At 39.0% G+C, this 25,396-nt stretch overlaps 1 protein-coding gene across 3 annotated transcripts in view; it reads left to right on the top strand.

The window, feature by feature from the left end:
* Positions 1–14,623, top strand: part of NELL1 (neural EGFL like 1) — a 778,808-nt gene extending 764,185 nt beyond the window's left edge. For 2 of the 3 annotated variants that reach the window (XM_058546145.1, XM_058546146.1), the window contains 3 exons: positions 9,488–9,664; positions 12,179–12,403; positions 14,139–14,623. In XM_058546145.1, coding sequence (XP_058402128.1) covers positions 9,488–9,664; positions 12,179–12,403; positions 14,139–14,189 — 453 coding nt within the window. In that variant the 3' untranslated portion in view covers positions 14,190–14,623. The remainder of the gene's footprint in view (positions 1–9,487; positions 9,665–12,178; positions 12,404–14,138) is intronic. The other variant, XM_058546147.1, reaches the window with a different exon arrangement.
* Positions 14,624–25,396: the final 10,773 nt, after the last annotated feature.

Genomic DNA, 25,396 nt, shown 5'->3' on the forward strand with positions numbered 1-25,396 from the left:
TGTGTCTCTTTCCTTATTCAAATTGGGGAAGTTTTTAGCCATTATTTTTTCAAATAAGCTTTTTGGCCTTTTCTCTCTCTCTTTTTCTGGGACTCCTCTAAATGTGACTATTATTCTGCTTGAGATTAAAGGTCTGAAGTTATCTTCGGGGTTTTTTTTAATTCTTTTTTCTGTTTGCTGCTTTGTTTGGGTGAGTTCTATTGCTTTGTCTTCCAGCTCACTGATCTGATCTTCAGTTTCATCCAGTGTGCTGTTGAACCACTCTAGTTTATTTTTCAGTCTAGTTATTTTATTCCTCAGCTCTCTAATTTCCATTTGAAACTTTCTTATATTTTCTGTCTCTTTGTTGAAGATTTCACTGTGTTCAGCCACTCTTATCCCAAGTTCAGTGACCATCTTTATGACCATTACTTTGAACTCTTTATTGGGTAAATTGATTATCTCCATTTCATTAACGTCTTTTTCTGATGTTTTGTCTTGGTCTTTTATTTAGAACATATTCCTTTGTCTCCTCATTTCACCTGACTCTGTGTGTTTGTTTCTCTGTATTAGGCAAATGAACTCCATTTGCCTCTTCCACTCTTTAAGGAGTGGCCTTGTGTAGGACATGTCACTTGGGGCCCAGAAGCACAATCCCTCCTGACCACCAGAGCTAGGCACTCCAGGAGAGTTTCCTGTGTAGGCTGCACATGCCCACTGGTTCTGGTGGGGTTGCATGAGTGACGTGTCAGGTGGGGCTGCTCACCCTCTGCATCTGTTGGTGCCTTGTGTGAGTGGTGTGGGATCCAGGGCTGCTCACCTTCCACATCTGTTGTTACCACATGCAAGCAGCATGGGGGTGGTGCTGCAGACTCACCACTGTTAGCAGGTTTGAGTGAGTGTGCAAAAATGGTGCCTTCTAGCAAAGTAGAGGAAGCCCATAAAAATGGTGCCCACCAGTATTCTGTCTCTGGAGAGCATTCTGCCTCTCTGGCAAGTGCCTTAAAATTAGCTAGTGAATCTCCTTTACATATGGTCTAGGCTCTTTTCAAGCTGCTGCTTTTTGCACTAAGTCCTGGGATGAGTGGGTCTGCGCACAAGCCCTTTAAGAGTGGGATCTTTGTTCCCACTCTTAAAGTGGGGGCTCATCTCTCTGGTGCAGAACCCAAAGGTTGTGGTCCTGGTGTGGAGTACAAACCCCTTGCCCCTCAGGAAGAAGCTCTATTTATTTATATAGTTAGAGATCCCTCTTGATTGTGAGTCTCCATGCCAAGACCCGTCTTAATGTGGCCCTTTTATCCTTTGTCATGGAGCAGGTGTTTGGCTAGTTCTCAGTTTTTTTTCCAGTGGGATTTGTTCCATATGTAGCTGTATATTTGTTGTGTCCATGGGAGGAAATGAGTTCAGGATCTCCCTATGCTTCTATGTTGAAACCCCACCCCCAAGTCAGGGCAAAAGTTTTTAATAGAAGGAAAAGCTGTTCCTGGGTTAGAATAGTTGAAAAGGGCTTACAGAAGAAGTTGGCAATTAGTTCTCCATTCAGCCAGGAAAAGAAGGGTGAATTGCTTTACTAGTTCTTTTCTAGAAAATATTGTTTTTCCAAACTTTTGAGGATGATCACAACCTGACGGCAAATCCTTTTTAAGGTTTCTAGATCCCCAGTCCCTGGAATAGGCAAGGGACTTTGGTTGAGTCTTGATTAGTGAGAAAACAAAATTTCTTTTTCAGTTTTTGTTTTATTTAAGGCCATGATAAGGCAGGGAACTTACCAATCATTAAAAATTTCCCAAGGCTTCATTAATTAACTGTGCTAATAGTCCAAGCAGCCTAAGTTGATTTATTCTACTTTGACTCCTAAAGTATCTCCAAAGTCTTATGAGAATTAGACTGAAATTACCACAGGAGATGAACAACTCTTGTAATCTTATTTTGTTAATAATAGTGCACCTCCACCACCACTGCTCCCCTTTATTCATAAATATTTATTTACATAAACCTTTTTTTGTTTTCCAGTTGTATTTATTACTTGTTAATAGCATAGCTTCCAAGAGGTTGTGGAAGGCCTGGTTTTAGGAGCTGAATTAAGAACCCTGAATCAAATTCTGTAGATCATCCTCAAAAAGTGACCTTATTTATGACCCTTCTTGTTTGCACTATTTGCAGTTGCAAGTATTCTATTCTGATTTGATAAGAAAAATCCCCAGTACTCAAGCATCCAAATGGATTACAGTCATGTGCTACATAACAACATTTCAGTCAACAACAGACCACATATAGATGGCAGTCCCATAAGTTTAATACCACATAGCCTAGGTGGGTAGTAGTCTATACCATCTAGGTTTATGTGAGTACACTCTATGATGTTCACACAACAAAATTGCCTAATGATGCATTTCTCAGAAGATATCCTCATTGTTAAGCGACACATGATTGCATTGTAATGGCATCATCTTGGAGGTTACAAGTAAAATCAAGGTTGGGATATAAAGTACTGGCTTTTCAATCATATCCTTGATGTTTCCAATTCAAATAAAACCAAATCACACAATAGCAGAATCACAGAAGCAAACAAAGTGACAAGGCTTACTGTTGAAAGAAGCAGAGTCAAAGTTCTTTTAAAAAGCCCTTGAGAGTCAGTACACCAGGTTAGCTACTAGTGTTTCACACCAATAGAAAAAGCAGCCTTGAAATATGTCCACAGCTGAATGGAGTTCAGTGATAAAGCTAGGCTAACACAAATGGATTTGGGCTTTTGTCTAGATGCCGTGTGCTTCCTTGACAGTGACAATGATTTTGTGCACTCCTAGACCACTTAGTTGATTAGGCACAGAATGATTGCTGAATATTTTGGAACTCTTGTTCCTCCAGCATTATCCAGACCACAAAAACCTAGAGTGAGAAATGGTTGTCTCTCTAGGCTTGATCCCTAAATCTTAGTTACAGCCCAGCTTCTTTTTAGAGATACCCATCTGTGGCTCTTCCATTCATAAATTTGTCCAGGGCCGTAGGAAGACATCTTTATTTTCTACCTGTGCTACATGGGAAGATAGAGAGGTCTCAGGTTTATTAGTTTCTAGGAAATGCAGCATTTTAGTATGAGTTATATTTATATTGGAGATCATAGAGATGAATAGGCAAATGGATACACAAACAATTAACCACCTGTCATGCCATAGTAGAGTTACGAACAATTTGTTGTGGGAACATAGAGACAGGAAGTATGCTCTATTGTGGGAGGATGCAGAGAGGAATAGGGAACAACTTCACAGAGTAGGTGACCTTTGAGGAAAACCTTAAAGGATGAGAAATTTAGCCAAGTAGAGATGTGGGGAAAGTGAATCCCCAACAGGGGGAACAGTAAGAACAAAGATGCAGAAGACCAACAATATATGTTGTGTTCAAGAAAACATGCAGTGACTGATGAGATTAGACTGTCGGGAGCAAGGAGAATCTGGGAGGGGTATAGCTGCTGATGAGCTTGGAGACAAAGGCTGCGGACAGAGTCAGTACATGGAATTTAGACTATCTGATGGGCAGCAGAAGATCATGAGAGATTTTTCGTTTAGGATTGGCATGGCCCAATCTAGCTCTGACTGGCAGCATGAAGAAGGACTGAGGAGATCAAAGCTAAGTGGGGAGATACCACTTCAGCTGAAGTCAAGGTTCAGGAGAGTAAAGATGAGAACCTGAAAGGGTGAGAGAGGTAAGGCCATATGGAAGATGACGGAAATGAAATGATGGGGCCTGATGAATGAGAATCTCAGCCCCTCAGCCCCTGTGACAGTGTGTGCCCTCATTCTGTGGGCGAAAAAGAAGCTCCCGAGTGGCATGTTTGAGGCTTAGCTCCCCATTTTCCTGGGTGAAAGAGTTCAGGTGCCACTGACAAGAGAAAGAGCCAGGGTTTGCACATTAGGCTTGTACACAATAAATGTTCGGCACCTGCATTTACTCCTCCATCTGCGCCTTTACCTACCACTACTGTTCTCATTAGTAACCGAAAAATCCCGGGGGAGAAAGAGAACAAGCTGTGAAGGCCGGATTTCATTTCTGTGCTTCATGCAGTGTTTTGTTTTGTTTTCTTTTAATTAAAAAGAAAAGCAAATAGCATTCATCCTGACACTAAATGCGATACTGAAGACTTGAGCAACACTAGGTCTTGAGTTCTGCTGGGAATTACAGAGATGGGTAGGGAAATGGATACCATAAATAACCTCCCCCACCGTGTTATAATAAAGTCAGGGTTAAATTGCTGTGGCAACACAAAAGAAGCATCAAGTGGAAAAGACCTTTGCCCTGAGATTGTCTGGAATGCTGGCCATTTGACCTGGCCTCGTGTAAGCCTTTGCCCAGAAACTGAGGAAGACGGCCATGGTAGGGAAACCTAAAGGGTTTATGTGTCTCCTACAGACAAAGAGGGAAAAACCCGATCTGCAAGGAGCTGACAGTAAAACAGCCTCACCATTCTCAGCATGGCACTCACTCAGAGGGTGAAGAACAAGGATGAGTCAGCTTGTATCCGCAGCCAGGGTAGAAGTTAGGTTTCTGGATCCCTGCAATCTACTCAGAAAAATGCTTTGCTCTCTGAACCTAACCAGCAGTACTATCAATACCTTCCTGTCTAGGGTGTTTGTGATGGCAGGAGTTGGCTGTGCAAGTCCTAAGATTCTGGGAAGATGAACATATTGGCAGGTTTAATTCTGCCCTCAAAACTTTAGGGGTCTTGTCAAGGAACAGGGTCTCCGTTTCCATTCCCCTGATTTCATACTCCTCCTGTTCCAAACCCTGCCTTCTCATTGCAGGAGCTTGAGGGTTATGTCATGCTAATTCCTCAATGGGTGGGGTCCTTTGTTTCTCCACCAGTGGTTCTCAAATTTTCCCTTGCACCAGAATCACCTGGAGGGCTTGTGAAACTTGGATCACTGACTCTGCCTCCAGACTCTGCGATTCTGGGTTGAGGCACAATTGGCATTTCTAACTAGTTCCCAGGAGCTTCTAACCAGTCCCTGCTGTCAGAGGACTACACTTTGAGAACCATTGCCCCCCAAATCCTTCTGATCTCAGTTTGTCTGAAATGTTTCTCTTACCCTCCAGCCTTTTCATGATACAAGGAAGCAGCATGGTGGAAAGTCATCGTTATAAAAGTCCAGATTGGGGTGTATTTCCTGTTTTCTTATTAATTTACTACAGGGAAAAGTCATTTCCTCTCTCTGGGCCTGGTTTCCTCTTCATTAAAATAAGACAGCTAGGGGGCCAGCCCAGTGGCACAAGCGGTTAAGTGTGCGTGCTCTGCTGCGGCGGCCTGGGGTTCGCCGGTTCGGATCCCAGGCACGCACTGACGCACCGCTTGGCAAGCCATGCTGTGGCAGCGTCCCATATAAAGTAGAGGAAGATGGGCATGGATGTTGACCCAGGGCCGATCTTCCTCACACAAAAAAATAAAAAAAATAAAAAAATTTTTTTTAAATTAAATTAGAAGATTAAATGACTGCTGAAATTTTTCTACCCCACGTGCTTATTAGAGAGGGCTAAAGGACGAACTTGTGGGGTGCAACCTGAAGGCAAAATTCATATTTTGTAAAACTATTGGATATCACAGCCCATTAAATTTGTATGTGAGAAGGTAGAACAGAAGGGTCTAGAGTACCACTCCTAGTTTTAAACGTTATATCAGGGATCCAAAACCTTTTCCTGTAAAGGGCCAGCTAGACTTTGCATTCTGTAAGGTCTCTGTCTCAAATCCTCTACTCTGCCACTGTAGAGTGAAAGCAGCCATTGACCATATGTAAATGATGAGGGAAGCTATCTTCTAATGAAACTTTATTTACAGAAACAGGCAACAAGTCGAATTTGGACTGTGGGTGTCAGATTGCCAAATAGTGCTTTGTATTATCAATTTACATAAATAATCTTACCTTCTTGATTTAAAAGTTTCAAAACTATAGAAGAAAGAAAAATAGTGATATTATGAAATCTGGAGTAAATGTATCAATGTGTTTACTATTCAGTAATAAAATATGTAATTTACAGAATAAAACCTATAATTTTCCATGGCATAATCAGAATAAATTAATTCTTTATTTCCTAGGAAAGGTGTATGTCCTTGTTTTTAAAATTCAGAAGCAATTTAAATATTACAATACTTATTAATTGTTTATAGCTTTATGCATTATAAAACTGCAGATAAAGCATTTAGTTTCTATGGCAGAAGGGTTGGAAAATACATCTTTGGTATTTAAGTGGGGATTGTTCTGACCATCCCAGCTGGGACAGAGGTCAAGCCCCGGGAATGATCCCCGAGATCTATGGCAAGAAGGATGACTCACCATCAGTGGGCTCAATTCTCTTGCCAAATTTGGATTCTAGTGTGGTTCCACTCTGGGAGCTGAGGTTTTATAATGGCATTCTCATTGAATTAATGAAGCCACCTGTGACATTTCATTATTAAAAATGATTTTCTTGACAGTTACCCTGTAATTCAAAAGCCAAAGTGAACACAGCCATTGTTCTGAAACATGTTAGAGACTAACAGGGGCCTATTTGGCATTTTCACATAATTGATGAGATGTGAAATTGCTTTGTTTTGTGCTAACCCTGGAGGCTATTCACTTATTCTTTCTTTTTTTCTTTTCTTTTCTTTTTTTTGTTTGAGGAAGATTCGCCTGAGCTAACATCTGTGCCAATATTCCTCTACTTTTTATATGTGGGTTGCTGCCACGGCATGGCTGATGAGTGGTGTAGGTCCTAGGTCTGTGCCCGGGATCCGAACCCAAGAACCTAGGCTGTCAAAGCAGAAGTCATCGAACTTAACCACTAGGCCACAGGGCTGGCTCCCAACACTTATTCTTATCCATTCTTTTAATCAGCAAATGGGGAGCAACCTGACATTCTGATTGGATCTCATTGGCTGATGTATAGTAGCCTCTTCTAAAAGAGTCTCTCTCTGTGTTTCATGTTGTTCATGGACACAGGCATGTGGGTTCCTGATGCCTGGTCCTTTTATACTCAGGGAGAGTAGTATTATGTCCTCTGTAGCTGAGCTGACCAAGTGGTTTCATGTCATATCTATCAGTACTTTTCTTAGCTTCTGTTGGTTAAAATAAATCCCTAGGGAGTCATCTTGGGCAATGGTTACACGAGCAAAATATATTAGTGAACTAAAATATTGGAATGTAAGCTATGAGCCAAAGGCCTATTGCTGGAAGATTCTTAGAATCTGGATACTTCTTTGTCCAGACAGACTGAATGTCCTTACTCAATTCACCTGCTTAACTAGAGTCTATTGCTCACTCTCTACAAACACATGCAGACATACATGTATGTCTGCACGTGTGTGTACATATATATGCATATGTGTATATATGCATGTGTGTGTGTGTATGTATTATCTTTCATCCCTTGATATTTTGGAACATTATGATTTCTTGTCATTTCTTATAGTAATAGAACCAATGCACACAATTTGAGGGAAAGTGTTTTTCATCTTGTTATTATATATGTAGCCAGCATGTGTCTTCCTTTCCATTCTACATAAAGGATGTAAAGCATCTAAAGATTTCCACTTTAGCTGACAATAAACTTATCTCAGCAAGCCCTGTCCTATTCAACATTGTTATCCATGAAATAGATGAAGACCCTGAGGGCAGGTCAAGTTAGCAAGATGTCCCTGCAAGACATCAAGTTTGCAGATGTCACTAAGCTGGGAAGGAGGACAAACTATGGTGGATGACAGAAACAGCATTTAGAAAACATTGTGACAGGCAAGAGAGATGAAATGGATCTAACAAGCTGAAATATAAGAGGGATAAACATCAAGTTTTACACTTGCTGCCCCCAAACAACTAACTGCACAAGATGGGATAGGGCTTAATGAGGTTTTAGTCTTCATTAAGCTCAATATAAGTCAACACTATGACATAACCAAAGTAGGTAAGAAAGTAAATATTGAAATCAGGCTGCATTCAAGAAGGTACGGTACTTAAAACAAGGTGACCATGAGTCCCAATTCACTCTGTGTTGGTCAGACCATTACTGAAGAATTATATTTAGTTCTCTAACTCAGCTACCTCAATTAAGAAATGGTGATGTAAATTTCTACTCCACAGAGTATCAGGATTAAATGTGATAGTGCAGATAAAAGATTTAGCACAATGTATAGTGCAAAATGAGTGTTAAAATCATGGTGGATTATTATTATTGGAAATATTCAAAACTATTGAAGAAAAAGTCAACTCTAACAGTGAAAGGATTCAAAATAATGGAGACTGGTCAAAAAGCTAGAGATGTTTAATCCAGAGATGAGACAATTCAGTGGAGACATAAATGCCGTCTTCTAAGAGCAGAAGAGTTGAAAATGTGACAGAAGGTGTTGAGAGTTCTATGATTACCAAGGGTGTGAACAAGGATCAATGGACAGAGGCAACAACACGTCCAGTTTTTAACATTCAGACACGTACAGAGATGTACACTTTGAAGGCCTCCTCTAGTGAGTTGCTCAAGACTGGAGCGCTTCAAGCACAGGATTGATGGCTTTCAAATACCGTTGTTCTACACAGGATTCAAGCATAGGTCAAGAGGTTTGGTTTTGTGTCCTTTAAGGTACCTCCTGCTCTGAGATTCTTTGGTTTTGTAAATATTCGGCAAAGCAGTTATTACCATAAATGGTGGCCACAGGGCTCACCTCACATTTTCAGCTTCTTCATTGTCTGAGGTGAGAAGCTACTGTAAGCAACAGACATACAAATGAGACCTGCTGCAAAATGTTCAGTCTTAATGTTTGAGTGCCGTTGACCTTCAATTCTTGATAAGTATGAGTGTTCACGGCCATTATTCCAGAAACTGTACTGTGCCTATAATTTGGGGAACTGCCTCAAGGTGGAAGGTGGCAAATGATTACAGCCCCTTGTAATAAACAACCTAAAGGCTGTCTTGTAGAAGAAAAATTGTTTTCAAACCAGAAGACCCGGTGATGTCACTTAGAGAATTGCTACCTCTGTGAGACTGGGTAGGTCATTTAGCCTCTCTGGGCCTATGTTAATGCATCTGTAAACAGGTTATAGTCAGACTTTCTCCCAGAGTTGAGACAGAGACCAAATTAGATGAATGCATGTTAGTGTGTTAGGTGGTATGATGAACTGGGAAAAGTATAGTAGCATGATTTCCCACTCAAATGAGTTCTTGATCATATGCATTTTTAGAAATATGATTTTTAAGAAATATTTCTTAAAAAGTTTCAAAGAACATATTAACTTTTTTTTTTTTTGAATTTAGAAATGTCTCCATTTTTGCTCAGGCTGCTCTGCAGGCAAGGTCAGGGAAAGACAGAGCATGTGCACATGAGCACACACACATGCATCTGGTTTGAACAAAATGGGAGGGGCCAGGGGGTACTTTGACTCTAGGAAATCTTTCCCATGTGCTCTGGAAAGTGTTTATAAGGTTTGGTTTTCATAGTGCCGCTATCTTATTGTTTCCCTAATGATGAAACCTCCTTAACCTCATCTCTAACCAGGATGGGAAGATATTCTGCCGACGGACAGCTTGTGATTGCCAGAATCCAAGCGTTGACCTTTTCTGTTGCCCAGAGTGTGACACCAGGGTCACAAGTCAATGTTTAGATCAAAATGGACACAAGCGCTATCGAAGTGGAGACAACTGGACTCACAGCTGCCAGCAGTGCCGGTGTCTGGTACGTTGGCTTCCTTTAGCCGCGTGGTCCCTTTACTCTGGAGGGACAGACTCAGTTGCCTGTGGGCTTTAGTCCCCACTGCTTGGGATCCTAGGCAGGGCGTTGTGGGTCCTGCGGCTAACTAAGAGGCATGCTTTGCCTGAAGACATTCAGATTCTACTATTTAAAAACTGTGCAAGATAAAAAGAACATACTTATGGGACAGATTTGGCCCAAGCTATATTAGTTTACAACCGCTATTTTTTAGCAAATTCAGATCAAGAAAAATCCCTGCAAGACTGAAAGCTTTCAGAGCCTTGCCTGGGACTTGTAGTCCTTCTAGAGCCAAATCTTTGATTTCTTGAGACATAACCAGTAAAGGCTTCAATATGAGAGAGAACAGAACATCGAAGAAATATCAGGATTGAGTCATAGAGACCTAGAATTCAATCCTGGTTCTCCTGTGTGCTAGGTCTTTGTGATCAGGCAAGTTCTAGCATCTCACCAATCATTCTTTCCTCCAGTGTACACAGGTGGATGAGTATGTATTTCGTAGGGCTGTTATGATGATTAGAGAATGTATGTGAAGGACAGTATAGTACTGGGTACATAGACAGTACTTAGTGCACATTAGCTGCTATTGTTAATATTTCCCAGATTGAAAAATCTGTTTCAGATGCTAAGCCTTCCTATAGAAACAAATGAAGGTTATTTTGGATCTTAATATAGGGATACTAATGGCATAATCAGATTTGAGAATGTCCAGAGAAAAAGCTTAATTTCTGGACCTGCTTCTTTCTGTTTCAAATTATACCACAAACAAAGATTCCTAAGGATGTGAACACCATCAGGACACATTATCATGGTGAATATCATGTTCTTTTTGTGAGGAAGTCATAACTTGGAGCTAAGGCACAACTAAGTCAACTTGTAATGGAAACTATTAGCAGCATTCCATAGTTTAACATTTGCTGAAATTAATGATTCAGTCTGTGGATACTGTATGAAAACAAGCATTCAGAGAAATTGTGCTCTAGATTTCTAACAATTTTCTAAAATCTCCTGGTGAATGTATAGATAATCTTAATAGAATACTTCCTTCTTAATCACTCCTAATACTGAGGAGTATAACTCAGATAAATTCAAATCATTGCCATTTTTTCAAACTCCCACCCAAGGACAAGCAAACCCAACACAACTATAGAATTAGCTTCCATATCATTCTGGAAAATGGTGTTTCTTTTTCAAGAAACCAATCATCGGGCATTCAGAAGAATCGGTACTAATTTTAGACATGAAATTTTCAAAGAATTTCAATAGTATATCCTCTCCCATCCCCAGTTCCTAAGGTTAATATTTCCTGAGAAAACTGAACTTGCTAAACACATTACTTAATAATTACATGAGAATAATATGTGTCATATTTATTTATTTTTATTTTTTTGTGTGTGAGGAAGACTAGCCCTGAACTAACATCCATTGCCAATCCTCCCCTTTCTACTGAGGAAGATTGGCCCTGGGCTAACATCTGTGCCTATCTTCCTCTACTTTATATGGGACGCCACCACAGCGTGGTTTGACAAGCGGTGCATGGGTCCACACCCAGGATCCGGACCTGCGAACCCGGGCCGCCGAAGCAGAGCATGCAAACTCAACCTCTATGCTACCAGGCTGGCCCCCTGTGTCATATTTAATAAATGTTTATCAAGAGTTGCATATGCCAGACTCTGGGTGATATACTGGTGAGCATGATAGACCTGGTCTATCATGAAGCTGATCGAGTAATTGGACATTGTGTAAATTATAAATAAGTGTCATGATAACAGAAGGGGCTACATAGGGAAACACTTCTACTACAGACAGCTCAATGGAGCCCCAGGTGCCAGATTCTGAGCCACGGGGAGGCTCCATTCAGACTGTAACATAGAAAGTCCACTAGCTACACATCACATTCAAAACCATTCTGAAATGGTTCTCCTGATATTGCCCGACCTCAACATCAAATTCAATACAAACAACTCAGTTTATGATGTTGCTGCAATAGTACAGTGCTTCGAGTTCTTTTGACTGTAAGAGAAATGAAGTTCTCTTTATACGCTAGCCAATGCGTCACCATCTATTCATTGATGTATTCATTTGATTAGCATTTTTTTCAAAACTGTGCTAAGTGTCAGGGAGAGAAAGAAACAAGCCCAAAGCCTGGAAGGTCAAAACCTAATGTGGAATTGTACTGATAATTATGAGAAGGATCATAAGTATCATGATAAAAAATAATTACAGGCTGCCATTGACACACAGGGATGGGACCTAACTCTTTCTGGGGCTGCAGGACAGACGGTCAGCAAAAGCACGCCGGAGGAGGTGGTATCTGCAGTAACTCCTCAAGGAGGAAGCGCATTGTACCCACAATGGTGCTAAAGTAGGGACACTCAGTGAGGACAGTGATGAGAATTACTGTGCCCTTCTCCCCTCTGGGATGTTGGGAATAGAATTGTGCATAAGAACAACGAGTCATTTTTGGTTTTTTCTCCACAGGAAGGAGAGGTAGATTGCTGGCCACTCACTTGCCCCAATTTGAGCTGTGAGTACACAGCCCTCTTGGAAGGGGAGTGTTGTCCCCGCTGTGTCAGTGACCCCTGCCTGGCTGATCACATCGCCTATGACATCAGAAAAACTTGCCTGGACAGCTATGGCATTTCGAGGCTTAGCGGCTCAGTGTGGACAATGGCTGGATCTCCCTGCACAACATGCAAATGCAAGGTAATTGGATGTCCTGAGGGTAATCAGGCCTTGAACAGTCGCCAGAGAACACCTGCAGGGCGTCCACTCCTGATGTTCCTGAATGTCCATGTCCAAGGGGCACCGTGGGAACACAGGCAGGCGTGTACTTCTCACAGGCAGGCGTTCTACCTGAGTGAATCATAGCTGTACCATGTATAAAGGCAAATTCCAAATGAACACGGAATAAAATAGTCCTCTCTCTTGCCTTTAAACTGCAGGATTTAACACACCCAATTATGGCTGATTTAAGCTATTTTGACCTGCATACTAAAAAGAATAAAAGAAAGAAAAAAGATCTCTCATCCTGGAAAATTTTATAAGCTCTTTCATGAAACTGTCAATGTTAGAAAAAAGTGCTCTCTGAAGTTGTTTGCTTTGTTTAATTATCATGGTGCCTAATGTGGGGACCTGAAGCTCTTGCTGCAGAATTTAATTAATTGTGACTATTTCTCTGTCTTTTTAGAGAAGTTTCCTTCTCTAAAAGACATCCTCACATGTCTTTAAAAACTGACCCTTTCCTCTCTTCAAAGCTTGTGAAGACCTGTGACTATAGCCAACTTGCAGCAAGGGTTAGGCAGTGTCAAATCTCTGCAAAACATCTCTTTAAGATTCCCAAAGGGGCCAGCCTGGTGGCGCAAGCAGTTAAGTGCGCGGGCTCCGCTGTGGCCGCCCAGGGTTTGCCAGTCGGGATCCTGGGCGTACACGGACACACTGCTTGGCAAGCCATTCTGTGGCGGCGTCCCATATAAAGTGGAGGAAGATGGGCATGGATGTTAGCCCAGGGCCAGTCTTCCTCAGCAAAAAGAGGAGGATTGGCAGATGTTAGCTCAGGGCCGATTCTCCTCACACACACACACACACAAAAAATTCCCGTGATTGAGCACGTGCAAAACACTGGTCTACTGGGATCTATCAAATTCCGGCTCAGCTTCAGGCATCAGTGGAAGATTCCCACCTTGTCTTTTTATGCTGTTATAAATGGGGATTCTTTTCTCTTTTCTGGAAAGTACCATTTTAAGATGCAGCCGCGATAGAAAAAGGATAATATCAAATATCGTATAGCAAAAGAGCCATGGTCCCACGTATACCTTCAGCCCCAGCAAACAAAATGACCAGGAAATGTGGAGACCTGTGTGAGTTAGTATGGCCTTGAGGTCAAGTTTGAAATTCATTTAGGAGAATTATAAAGGCATATTTACATTAATACATGTAATTGGTTTCTAGTGAATTTCTAATAATGTATACATCTAAATATGTACTGTCCCCTTCATAGTAACCATGAGAGACTATAAATTTATCCCTAATATGCCAACCTTTCTGGAACCCATTTTGGCGTTGCCTTTAGGTTCTTGTGGTACTTCTGATTACCTTTATTAATAGCAAATTATCTTTCAGGAGTTTATTTTTGGAAAGACTCTCATTTGGAATAAGTCCAATGAGTAGGTTGTGTGAACAACTTGGAAATGCAGGAAGGAGTCCCAAACATGGTTTGAACTCAGACAGGGGTCTGAGGTCACACTGCCAGCAGAACCTAGCCAGAAGGACTCTGCAGGGTCTCATACGCCCTTCCTTTCTACTCCTTCTCTAGCATTTTTCTATAGTATTCATGGAGTTTGTCTCAAAATGTAGATGGTCATTTTGAATATAAAAGTGCACTGCTAATTGATTCATATTCTCTGTCTCAATTGGCTAACGGTTGTGTCTTGATGTACAGAATGGGAGTGTCTGCTGTTCTGTGGATTTGGAGTGTCTTCATAATAATTGAAGGATTTAAAATGGACTCATCATGGGAGAAAAATGGACAAAATGACCACCCAACATGATGAAGAACAGAAGTCGGTGTTTTTTTACCACAGACAATTACCAAAGTCTCCATCTGAGGAAGGTGTTTGGGGTTGCCTTTTGGACCGACCACTCTGCTCATTCTTGCTAACCTAGTCTAGGTGACTTGCAGTGCATTTCAGTCTATGGTTGTTAACAGAAGTTTCCCGTGTTGTAAATCACATGTTTCCCTTACCAGATCATTTGCAAATACATTTAAAAGTTCTCATGGTAAATGTTGATGTATTTTTTTGGTTTATTTTGTGTACTAACATAATAGAGATTCAGCTCCTTTTGTTTATTTTTTCTTGATTTTTGGATCAAATTCTACAAATAAAGTTGCCTGTTGTGATTTTGTCCCATCCACTGCATACTTAGTATTGAGATCCCTGTGAAATGTATTGATAAATATATGTACGTAGAGTCTAATTACATCATACGTATATTTCAAACTGATGAACACAGATCAGTCATTCAGCTTAAACAAGGTGAAAGCAATTATAATATGTTCAAGAGGGGAAAGATGACAAACATAATTAATTATTTTAAAAAGAACTTTCTCCTCTCTCTTGCAAACGAAGTGAAACAAAATCTTAAGCCGCAATTTAGAAACAGCAATGCTTACAGCTTTCCTGGCATTGAAAGAAAAAGTATCTTTGCATCAGTTTTATATATTATTTGAAAACTTATGAGGGACTTTTATAGGTATTAATACAAGTTATCATCATAGCACAGGTGGATAGTATTATTCCTACATTACAAAAGAGTAAATTAATGTGTCCCAGTCAACCAATTTGTTCAGATCTAGTTGATTTCTAGCAAGTTGGGACTGGTAACCAGGTGTCTTAATGCCTGCTCAGTGCTATTTTCTGCCAAACCATGCAACCTCTCATATGGTAGAGGATATACTTTTAAGAAAAGCTATTTGTATGCTTAGCAGTTATTTTAGAACAGTGAATGTTTTCATTGGAGCCATTACCATATTTTTAAGAGTTGGCAGTTATTGAGTTATGCAAAATGAATAAAATGTGCAAATGATGTTTTATCTGAACTGAGCATTCTGACTTAGATTGTAGTTCCAGGTAAATCACATCTTAGTGGTTTGTAATATCTAAGGCTCCTAAATTCATCATTATTCTGAATCAAGTTGGTTCATGAATTTTTGCTCGCTCTCCCAACATCAAAAAAAAACCTAACTTGTTAAGTCAGTCATGCTTAAAATAATATTTTAAATCCCAAATATTAATAGAACTATTAATTAAAAATTACAAGCTCAGACCACTATTATTCATTGGTATTTGTCCAATGGAGAGGATACTCAATATTTTTTTGTGAAGATGGAGTTGACTACATGAGATCAATTATATGTGCTAAATTATGAAAATAGAAGTTTAAATACTGCATTAGACAACTACTGCTAATAGACGGTAAACTATAACACATCTCCCCTTTATTTTAATTCTTTAAATGCAATCTTGGAATGGAGAATTTGAAAATGATTCTTTTGAAAATATTTGACACCTCCATAAAAAAATACCTTTCCATTTTTGTTGGAAAAACAAAGAATCATTCATGACTGTATAGGTCAGGGGTTGGCCAACTGTGGTCCTTGTGTCAAATCCGTCCCTCTGCCTATTTCTTTGGAACACAGCCATGCCCATTCATTTACATATTCTCTACTGCTAAGAGGTAGATGGCAGAATTGAGTAGTTCTGACAGAGACCATGTGGCTTACAAAACCAAAAACATTACCATCTTGCCATCTAAAGAAAAAATTTGCTAACCTCTGGTATAGATGAGGACTAACAGTGGTATGTACTTTAGAATCTGTCTTGCCATTTTTTCCAAGGAATTTTCAAAATTTAAGTTTTCTTTGAATTTGTATATGTTCGTTCATACTTTATTGTTGAGCCATTAGCATTTATGGCTCATCCTAAAATACTGGTGTTTTACAAGTACAATCATAACACTCAGTATTTTCTTCTTTTCCTTTTAGACCTGGTAGGGTAAATTTAATCTGTGCTAACTTGATGACAAAATGTTATTGATATTTATTAGCACAATTTAAACGATTTCCAGCTCCTTTTACTAAGGGGTTTATTGTCTATAAATTAATTGGTGACATGTTCTTATTAAAAAATTGAGTACTTTATATATAAGGTACTCTGCTAAGCTCTGCTGGAGAAATAAAAGGGTGAACAAAATAGTCTTTACTTTAAAGATCACCATTATGTGGGCCTTTAGAAGGTGCTGACAATCATTGAGCTCATTATGGGGTCCTATTGAAGTAAATTACTGCCGGAAATACCTTCTTGATCTAGAAATTTAAAAAAAAGTTTTTAGAAAATGGATTAAGTCTCCTAATGGGTCTGCTTAAGTCTCGTGCTATGCTTTGCAGTGTAAAACGGGTGTCCGCTTAAGGAGCTAAATCCGTGCTTGCCAAATCTGTCTCCTCGCAGACATTACTATCGCCTGTACCATCACAAGCGTAAAGACGCTAAAATGCACATTGGTAAGAAACAATGATGCATAGATAAGCAATTATGTAGCTACTCTCCAATTATCAATAGTGTGAAAGCATAGGAGGAGAGATGAAAGTTCTATGTATTAACTAGAAACATCTATTAAACACAAATTTTGCCTCATTCTTTCCTTCTAGGTTGCATAAGAAATCTATGTATATATATTATGTATAGGTAGCATATAAATGTATAATATATATCATATGCAACCTATAAACACATATGTATAGTGTATGTTAATATAGATATTCATATGCTGTGTATGCATGTGTGTGTGTGTATGTGTGTGTGTGTGTGTATTCCCAGAGCTTCCCTTCCTCTGAGCTTTATAGTTCTGTGCTTATGGCACTGTTATGGACTTTTAATATACATTTTCCTTGTATTATGGTTACAATAGGCTGTAGTCTAGTCTATGTACACTCTTCATCTTCTAGCATCGAACATAGTGCCTTGCATAGAGTAAGTTTTCAATTAATTCTTTAAAAAATTGAATTTATAATCATTTATAGTATCAAAAAGTTATCGTGGGATAGTGCAAACAATCTAGTCCAGTGGCTTTCAAATGTTCTTAAGAAATAAGGCCTGTTTAAAAAAACCCTAAATTTATTCAGTACTCCAATATAAAAATCAGATAAAAGCAAAATTTCTCCACTTGGAGCAGGGATGGGAAAACGGGAACCCCTTCACACACCCCACCACAACTCACAGACTTCAACAGAGCACAGCTTGAACTCCTCTGATGTAATCCCCTGACCTTCACTTCTACAAATTAAACCAACACTGAGAGAGGTTGACTTGCCCAGAGTTCATAATTAATTAGTCACAGACCTGGCACTACCACACAATCCACACTGGTTTTCCTGGTGCCGTTCTGCTAATGATCCAAATGTTTTTCCATATTTTAATTTAAGTGAGCTTTTCTTACTCCTAAATGGATGACATTCAAAGATAATCATGAAGGAGGTTCAAGATGATGATGTAGGAAGATCCTGAACTCCCCTCCTCCCACAGACACAACAAATATACAGCTACGTATGGAACAAATCCCACAGAAAAGAACCTGAGAAGTAGTTGAACACCTGATCCACAACAAAGGATAAATGGGCCACATCGAGATGGGTAAGAGAGGTAGAGACATACTCTTGCCAAAAACCCCACCCTTGGTGTAGTGACCCACAATTGGGATGGATATAGATTGATTGATAGCTCTTCTCCATTAAGAGCAAGGGGCTTGTACCTCACACCAAACTACTCCCCTGGGTCCTGCACCAGAGAGACAAGCCCCCAAAATGTCTGGCTTTAAAAACCATCGGGGCTTACACCCAGGAGAAATACAGTGCTTAGGGAACGAAGATCCCACTCTTAAAGGGCTTATGTGCAGACCTGCTTGCCCTGAGACCTGGCACAAAAAGCAGCAGTTTGAAAAGAGCTTAGACCATATGTGAAGGAGATTCACCAGCCAATCTTAAGGCATCTGGCAGAGGGACAGAAGTCTGCTGGGACTCTCTGGAGACAGAATGCTGGAAGATGCCATTTTTACGGGTCCCTCTACCTTGCTGGTGCCAGCACTGGCAGCCACCATCTTTGCACTCTCTCTCAAACCTGCTAACAGCAGCAGGTGAGCAGCCTCATGTGCAACACTGTCTGACATGGCGGGCAAGCAACCCAGCCCCCGGCCCAGTGCACAGCACCACCAGACACACCAGGTGAGCAGTCCCACCCCCATATAGCGTTCAATCCTGCCAGAGCCAACATGTATGCACAGCCCATACAAGGGATGCCCCTGGAGCGCCTAGCTCTGCTAGTCAGGGGGCACTGTTCTTCTGGGCTCCAGTGACATCTCCTACACAAGGCCACTCCTTCAAGACTGAGAGACGTAGTTGAATTGCCTAATACTTAGAAACAAACACAGAGAGCCAGGCAAAATAAAGAGATAGAGGAATATATTCCAAATGAAAGAAAAAGATAAAACATCAGAAAAAGACGTTAATGAAATGAGACAAGCAATCTACCTAACAACGAGTACAGAGTAGTGGTCATTAAGGTGCTCACCAAACTTGGGAAAAGAATGAACCAACACAGTCAGATCTTCAACAAAGAGAGAGAAAATAGAAGAAAGTTCCAAACAGAAGTTACAGAGTTGAAAAATACAATAACTGAACTGAAAAATACAGCAGAGATTTTTCCACAGCAGACTGGGTGAAGATGAAGATCGGATCAGTGAGCTGGAAGACAAGGCAAATAGAACTCACCCAGAAAGAGTAGCACAAAGGAAAAAGAATTTTAAAAAATGAAGATAATTTAAGGGACCTTCAGGACAACATCAAGCAGAGTAACCTTTGCAATATAGGGATCCTAGAAGGAGAAGAGAGAGTGAAAGGGCAAGAAAACTTATGTAGAGTAACTAAGAAAAAAAGAGAGAGAGCCAAAATAAATACATTCAAAAATTAAAGAGGAAAATCTACAACTGATACCACAGAAATATAAAGGATCGTAAGACACTGCAAAAATACGTCACAGATATTGCGGGTTTGGTTCTAGACCACCGCAATAAAGTAAACATCAAAATAATTGAGTCACATGAACCTTTTGATTTCCCAATGCATATAAAAGTTATGTTTACAGTATACTGTAGTCTGTTAAGTGTGCAATTCCATTATGCCTAAAAAAGCAATGTACATACCTTAATCAAAAAATACTTTATTGCTAAAAAGTGCTAACCATAATCTGAGCCTTCCGCGAGTAGCAATCTTTTTGCTGGTGGAGGGTCTTGTAAAAAATGCAGTATCTGTGAAACACAAAAAAGCAAAGCACAATAAAACCAAGTATGCCTGTACTACAAACAATTGTTTGCCAACAACTTAGACAACTTAGAAGAAATGGATAAATTCCTAGAAACATACAATCTTCCAAGATTGAATGGTGAAGAAATAGAAAATCTGAACAGACTTATTACTGATTCAGTATCCTTACTAGTAAACAAAAACCTCCATACAAACAAAAGTCCAGGACCAGATGGTTTCCCCAGTGAATTCTACGAAACATTCAAAGAAGATTTAATATCTAGCCTTCTCAAACTTTTTCAAAAGTTGATGAGGAGGAAACATTTCCAAACTCATTTATAAGGCCAGCATTACCCTGATACCAAAACCAGACAAGGACGCCTCAGAAAAAGAAAATTATACGCCAATATCATTGATGAACATAGATGCAAAAATCCTCAACAAAATACTAGCAAATTGAATTCAATAATACATTAAACGGATCAGACACCATGATCAAGTAGGATTTATTCCAGGGATGCAAGGATGGATCAACATTTGAAAATCAATCAATGTGATACACCGCAATAACAAAATAATGGGTAAAAATCATTTGAGAAAATTCAACATCCATTTATGATAAAAACTCTCAACAAATTGGGTATAGAGGGAACATACCTAAACATAATAAAGTCCATATATGAAAACACCGACAGCTAACATCATACTCAATGGTGAAAAGTTGAAAACTTTTCCTCTAAGATCAGGAACAAGACAAGGATGCCCACTTATTCAACATAGTACGAGAAGTCCTAGCCAGCAATTAAGCAAGAAAACAAATAAAAAACATCCAAATTGGAAAGGAAGAAGTAAAACTGTTATTATTTGCAGATGACATGATACTACATATAGAAAACCTCAAAGACTCCACCAAAAATAACTGTTAGAACTGACAAACTAATTCAGTACCCTGGCAGGATACAAAATCAATATACAGAAATCTGTGGTGTAGGATTCTACACACTAATAACAAACTATCAGAGAAATTAAGAAAACAATCTCATTTATAGTTGCATCAAAAAGAATAAAATACCTAAGAATAAATTTAACAAAGGAGGTGAAAGACCTCTACACTGAAAACTATAAGACACTGCAGAAAGACATCGAAGACAACAAAAATAAATGGAAAGATATTCTGTGCCCATGGCTTGGAAGAATTGAGTTAAAATGTCCATACCACCCAAAGCCATCTATATATTCAACATAATCCCTATCAAAATTACAATGGCATTTTTCACAGAACTAGAAAAGATAATTCTGAAATTTGTATAGAACCACAAAAGATCCCAAATAGCCAAAGAGATCTTGAGAAAGAAAAACAAAGCTGAGAGTATCATGCTCCTTGATTTCAAACTATACTACAAAGCTATGTAATCAAAACAGTATGGCATTGGCATAAAAACAGATACGCAGATCAATGGAACAGAATTAAAAGCCCAGAATTAAACCCATACATATATGGACAATTAATTCACAACAAAGAAGCCAAGAACATACAATGGAGAAAGGACAGTCTCTTCAGTAAATTGTGTTGGAAAAACAGGACAGCCACATGCAAAAGAATGAAACTAGACCACTATCTTACACCATACACAAAAATTAACTCAAAATAGATTAAAGTCTTGAATTTAAGCCCTGAAACCATAAAATTCCTACAAGAAAACATAGGTGGTAATCTCCTTGACATTGATCTTAGCAATGTCTCTGTGGATCTCACTTTAAAAGCAAAAGAAACAAAAGCAAAAATAAACAAATGGGACACATCAAACTAAAAAGCTTCTGACAGCTAAGGAAATCATCATCAAAACAAAAAGGCAACCTACTAAATGAGTGAAAATATTTGCAAATCATATATCCAACAAGGAGTAAATATCCAAAATATATAAAGAACTCATAGAACAAAAAACAAACAATCTGATTAAAAAATGGGCAAGCGACCTGAATAAACATTTTTCCAAAGAAGACATACAGATAACCAACAGGCATGTGAGAAGATGTTCAACATCACAAATTATTAGGGAAACACAAATCAAAACCACAATGAGATATCACCCCACATCTGTCAATATGATTATTATCAAAAAGATAAAAATGACAAGTGTTGGAGAGGATTTGGAGAAAAGGGGACCTTCATACACTGTTGGTGGGAATGAAAGTTGGTACAACCACTATGGAAAACATTATGGACATTCCTCAAAAAATTAAGACTAGAACTACCATGTGATCCAGCTATTCCACTTCTGGGTATTTATTTGAAGAAAACGAAAACACTAATTCAAAAAGATATATTCACCCCTATGTACATTGTTGCATTATTTACAGTAGCCAACCTATTAGTATGGAAACAACCTAAATGTCCATCAGTGGATGAATGGATAAAGAAATTGTGGTATATATACACAATGGAATAGTACTCAGCCAGAAAAAAAAGAATGAAATCTTTCCATTTGCAACAACATGGATGGACTTTGAGGGTATTATGCTAAGCGAAGTAAGTCAGACCGAGAAAGAAAAATATGGTATGATTTCACTTATATGTGGAATCTAAAAAAAACAAATAAACAAACAAACACAAAAACAATCTCAGAGATACAGAGAACAGATTGGTGGTAACCAGAGGGGAACGAGGTTGAGGAGTGGGTGAAATGGATGAAGGCCGTTAATTTTATGGTGATGGATGGTAACTAGACTTGTGGTGGTGATCACTTTGTAGTGTATACAGATGTCGAATTATAAATATTGTACCCATGGAACTTAAGTAATGTTTTATACTACTTTTACCTCAGTAATAAAAAAAAGACAATCATGGATAAGCTGCAATATCTATTATTGTCTCTGTGTTCCATATCCCTATTGATTGTAATATTGTTTTACGAAATTCTGATAATAGTAACTGAGAAATATTCAGATTAAAAGCCCACACAGCATATCTAAACGCACAATAACAACAAGCTATTTAAACAATCACCCAGTTTCATGCTTTCTAAGAAAATAATGGAGGGAAAAAAAAATACAATTACTCCCATTCTTACGATTAAAACACACACACACCACAGAGTGCAATGAAATCTGGCATTGAAAGGCAATCCTGCGTATAGTCTGTTTTCTGATATTATTATTCATTCACCCACTTATTCTTTCATTAATTCAGTGGCAATGCGGCAGGCTTTGAAATAGAGAAGTGAATAGATAAAATTGGTCTCTATATTCACAGCATTTTTGGCCTCATGTGAAAAAGACTGGTAATAAACTAGAAAATAGTTAAGGGAGCAATATAACTACAGACCATATTAGTCCCAGGAAGTAAAAAATGCAAAGTGATTGACTGGAGGAGAACTGGAGAAGCCCACTTCAGATCGAGTGAGGTAATCAGGGAAGACCTCTCTAAGGGGGTGATAGGCAAGCTGAGATCTGGAGCATGAGAACGAGCCACACGTGCGACGTGCTGTGAGAGTATCTTTCCAGAAATAAGTGCAAAGGACTGCAAGGTGGAAAGAGGCTTGGGGTGTTGAATGTCATGAGCGGAGCCAGAAGCCATAAGTGCAGGGGAAAATGATGTGAGATGAGGTTGGACAGGTAGGCTGGAGCCAGACGTCGTAGACCATAGTCAAGCGAAGGCCATAGTCTCATTTTCATTCTGAGACCAATGGCAAGTTATGAAAGGATTAAATATTGGTTTACTCACCTTTTCATCCACTCACATATTTATGCAATCAGTTATTTTTAGTTATAAATTAATCCATATTTAATTACTATTCAACAAACACTATGAAACCCCTGTTATATACCCAGGAACAATAAAAGAGACGACAATATTATCTCTTCTACTAGAAGTTTAAGATCTAGACTGGGTTATCACAAAGCAATAAAAAGGAGATGCATGGCATGTCCAGAAAAAAATTCAAGGAACATTTATCAAAAATTGGATCTTTAAGTCAATTTGTTGCCTCTGCTCTACCCACATTTGATATCTTGGTTCTTGTACATTGGAATTATATCTAGTTCTATGGTTTGTAACTGTGATGTCACCTTGTGTTATAGCTTCAAACAGGGGTCATGGAACACTGAGGGGGAAGAGAATCTGATTAATCGGAAAACATCACCACCACCACCATCATTACTACAAAAACACTGGAATGTAGTAGTCAACTCTCCAACATGGCGCCCACCATGTAATGTAAAGATTTTGGGGAGAAATGATGTAGGTTACCAGAAAAATTATGTTTATCTAATTTGCAGCAACTTTTCAATACCTGAAGTTATTAAAATAAAAAATAAAAAGAATTTATTATTGAGGGAAATCAATATTTTAGGAACTGAGAAGCCAAATAGAAATATTTAAATGCATAGAAATGCAAATTTACCTAGTTATTGGCAGTTGGTATGCCAATCTCACATGATAAAAATCAACTTTAAAAAGTTTTTTTTAAACTTTTGTAGTATTTTCGCACTACTGTTTTAAGAAAGTAAAGAATCAAATAAATGTAAGAGTGGGAAGTGGGATTGATTCTTTTAAATGCAAAATAAAAATATATTCTTTTGATCAAAACATCAAATACTAGCTTGAGAAACTTGGGAAACTGGAAGACGTTTTAAGGAAATTACAATAAAAATCTGGGGTACTGAATGCCCTGATGTTCACAAATGGTGAAGTACTGCCTGCGATCATGTTTGTGAACAGAGCTGAGATGATTCTCTTGTGGACCAGGCACTCTCAGAGAAGGATCGTTCTTAGATAATTTCACACATAAAATCTGAAAACGACTTATTAAAGGAATGAATCACTAAACTATAAATCAGTGTTACAGAGGCTTTAAACAGATTTTAAAATATTGCAAGGGACAATGTAATTTAAGTACCCAGAGTGAGCTGGGGGGTGTCACAAGAACTGTGGTGACATAAATGGTGCATATTTCACAGGTCTCAATAGATTGTCAGCAGATTGTTGCCAGTTGAGAATGTGGGCCCAGTGCTCCCAGACTGCTTCAATTTTTCAAGAGAAGCCATAAATTTGGATTTTAATATGTGATATTATGAGTCTTAAATTCTGTACCCAAGTTTAAATGAGTAAATTCAGGCCATACAAAACATGTCTGTGGCCTGATGTGACTCCTGGATTCAATTTGTCACAGCCCTCTGGTTTAAAGCCACAGGAAACCCTAGAAGTTAACTAATACTCTTTTAGAGTTTATAGGACAGTAAATCAGTTGCTTTCTCCTTATCCTAACCTCACCCTCGCATTTATCATTCACTTTAATCATAGGGCATTTATTGATATCTAAACCTCAGAATTGCCTCAGTATGTTCTGTATCTGCTTTGGTAAAGTGTGTATGTTGATATTTCTATTGATTAGTTCAATTCTACCGGAACTAGAGCACTGCTTCTTAAATGAGTGATATACCAGCATTCTACCTAACTTTTGGAAGGCATCATCAGTAACCATCAATACTTCCATTTTTGAAACAAACTGTGAGTTTGTAGAAAGTACTCGTTCAGAAGCCTTCAGATCAAAATGTCTTATTCTTTATAAAATCTGTCCATCCCCAAGCAATAGATATGAATTAATTCACACAAGTGTACTGATGATGATTAAATGATGGGGAAGCTTGATGGATGAAGGAGACAGCTGGACCCACAATCTTTCCTGTTCCAACCTCACTCTGTTTCACAACCAGACAAAATGTAGCAGACCAGGGAAGCCCAGGTAGGAGAAGATCACAGAAAACATGACCTGCTGGCAGGCTGTTGGAGTGTCATCTGCAGAGATGAAGAAAGGGAAACACAGACTACCTTTTCATTAAAAATG

Source organism: Diceros bicornis, chromosome 7 (genome assembly GCF_020826845.1).
Source record: "Diceros bicornis minor isolate mBicDic1 chromosome 7, mDicBic1.mat.cur, whole genome shotgun sequence".
In the NCBI taxonomy this organism is placed as follows: domain Eukaryota; kingdom Metazoa; phylum Chordata; class Mammalia; order Perissodactyla; family Rhinocerotidae; genus Diceros; species Diceros bicornis.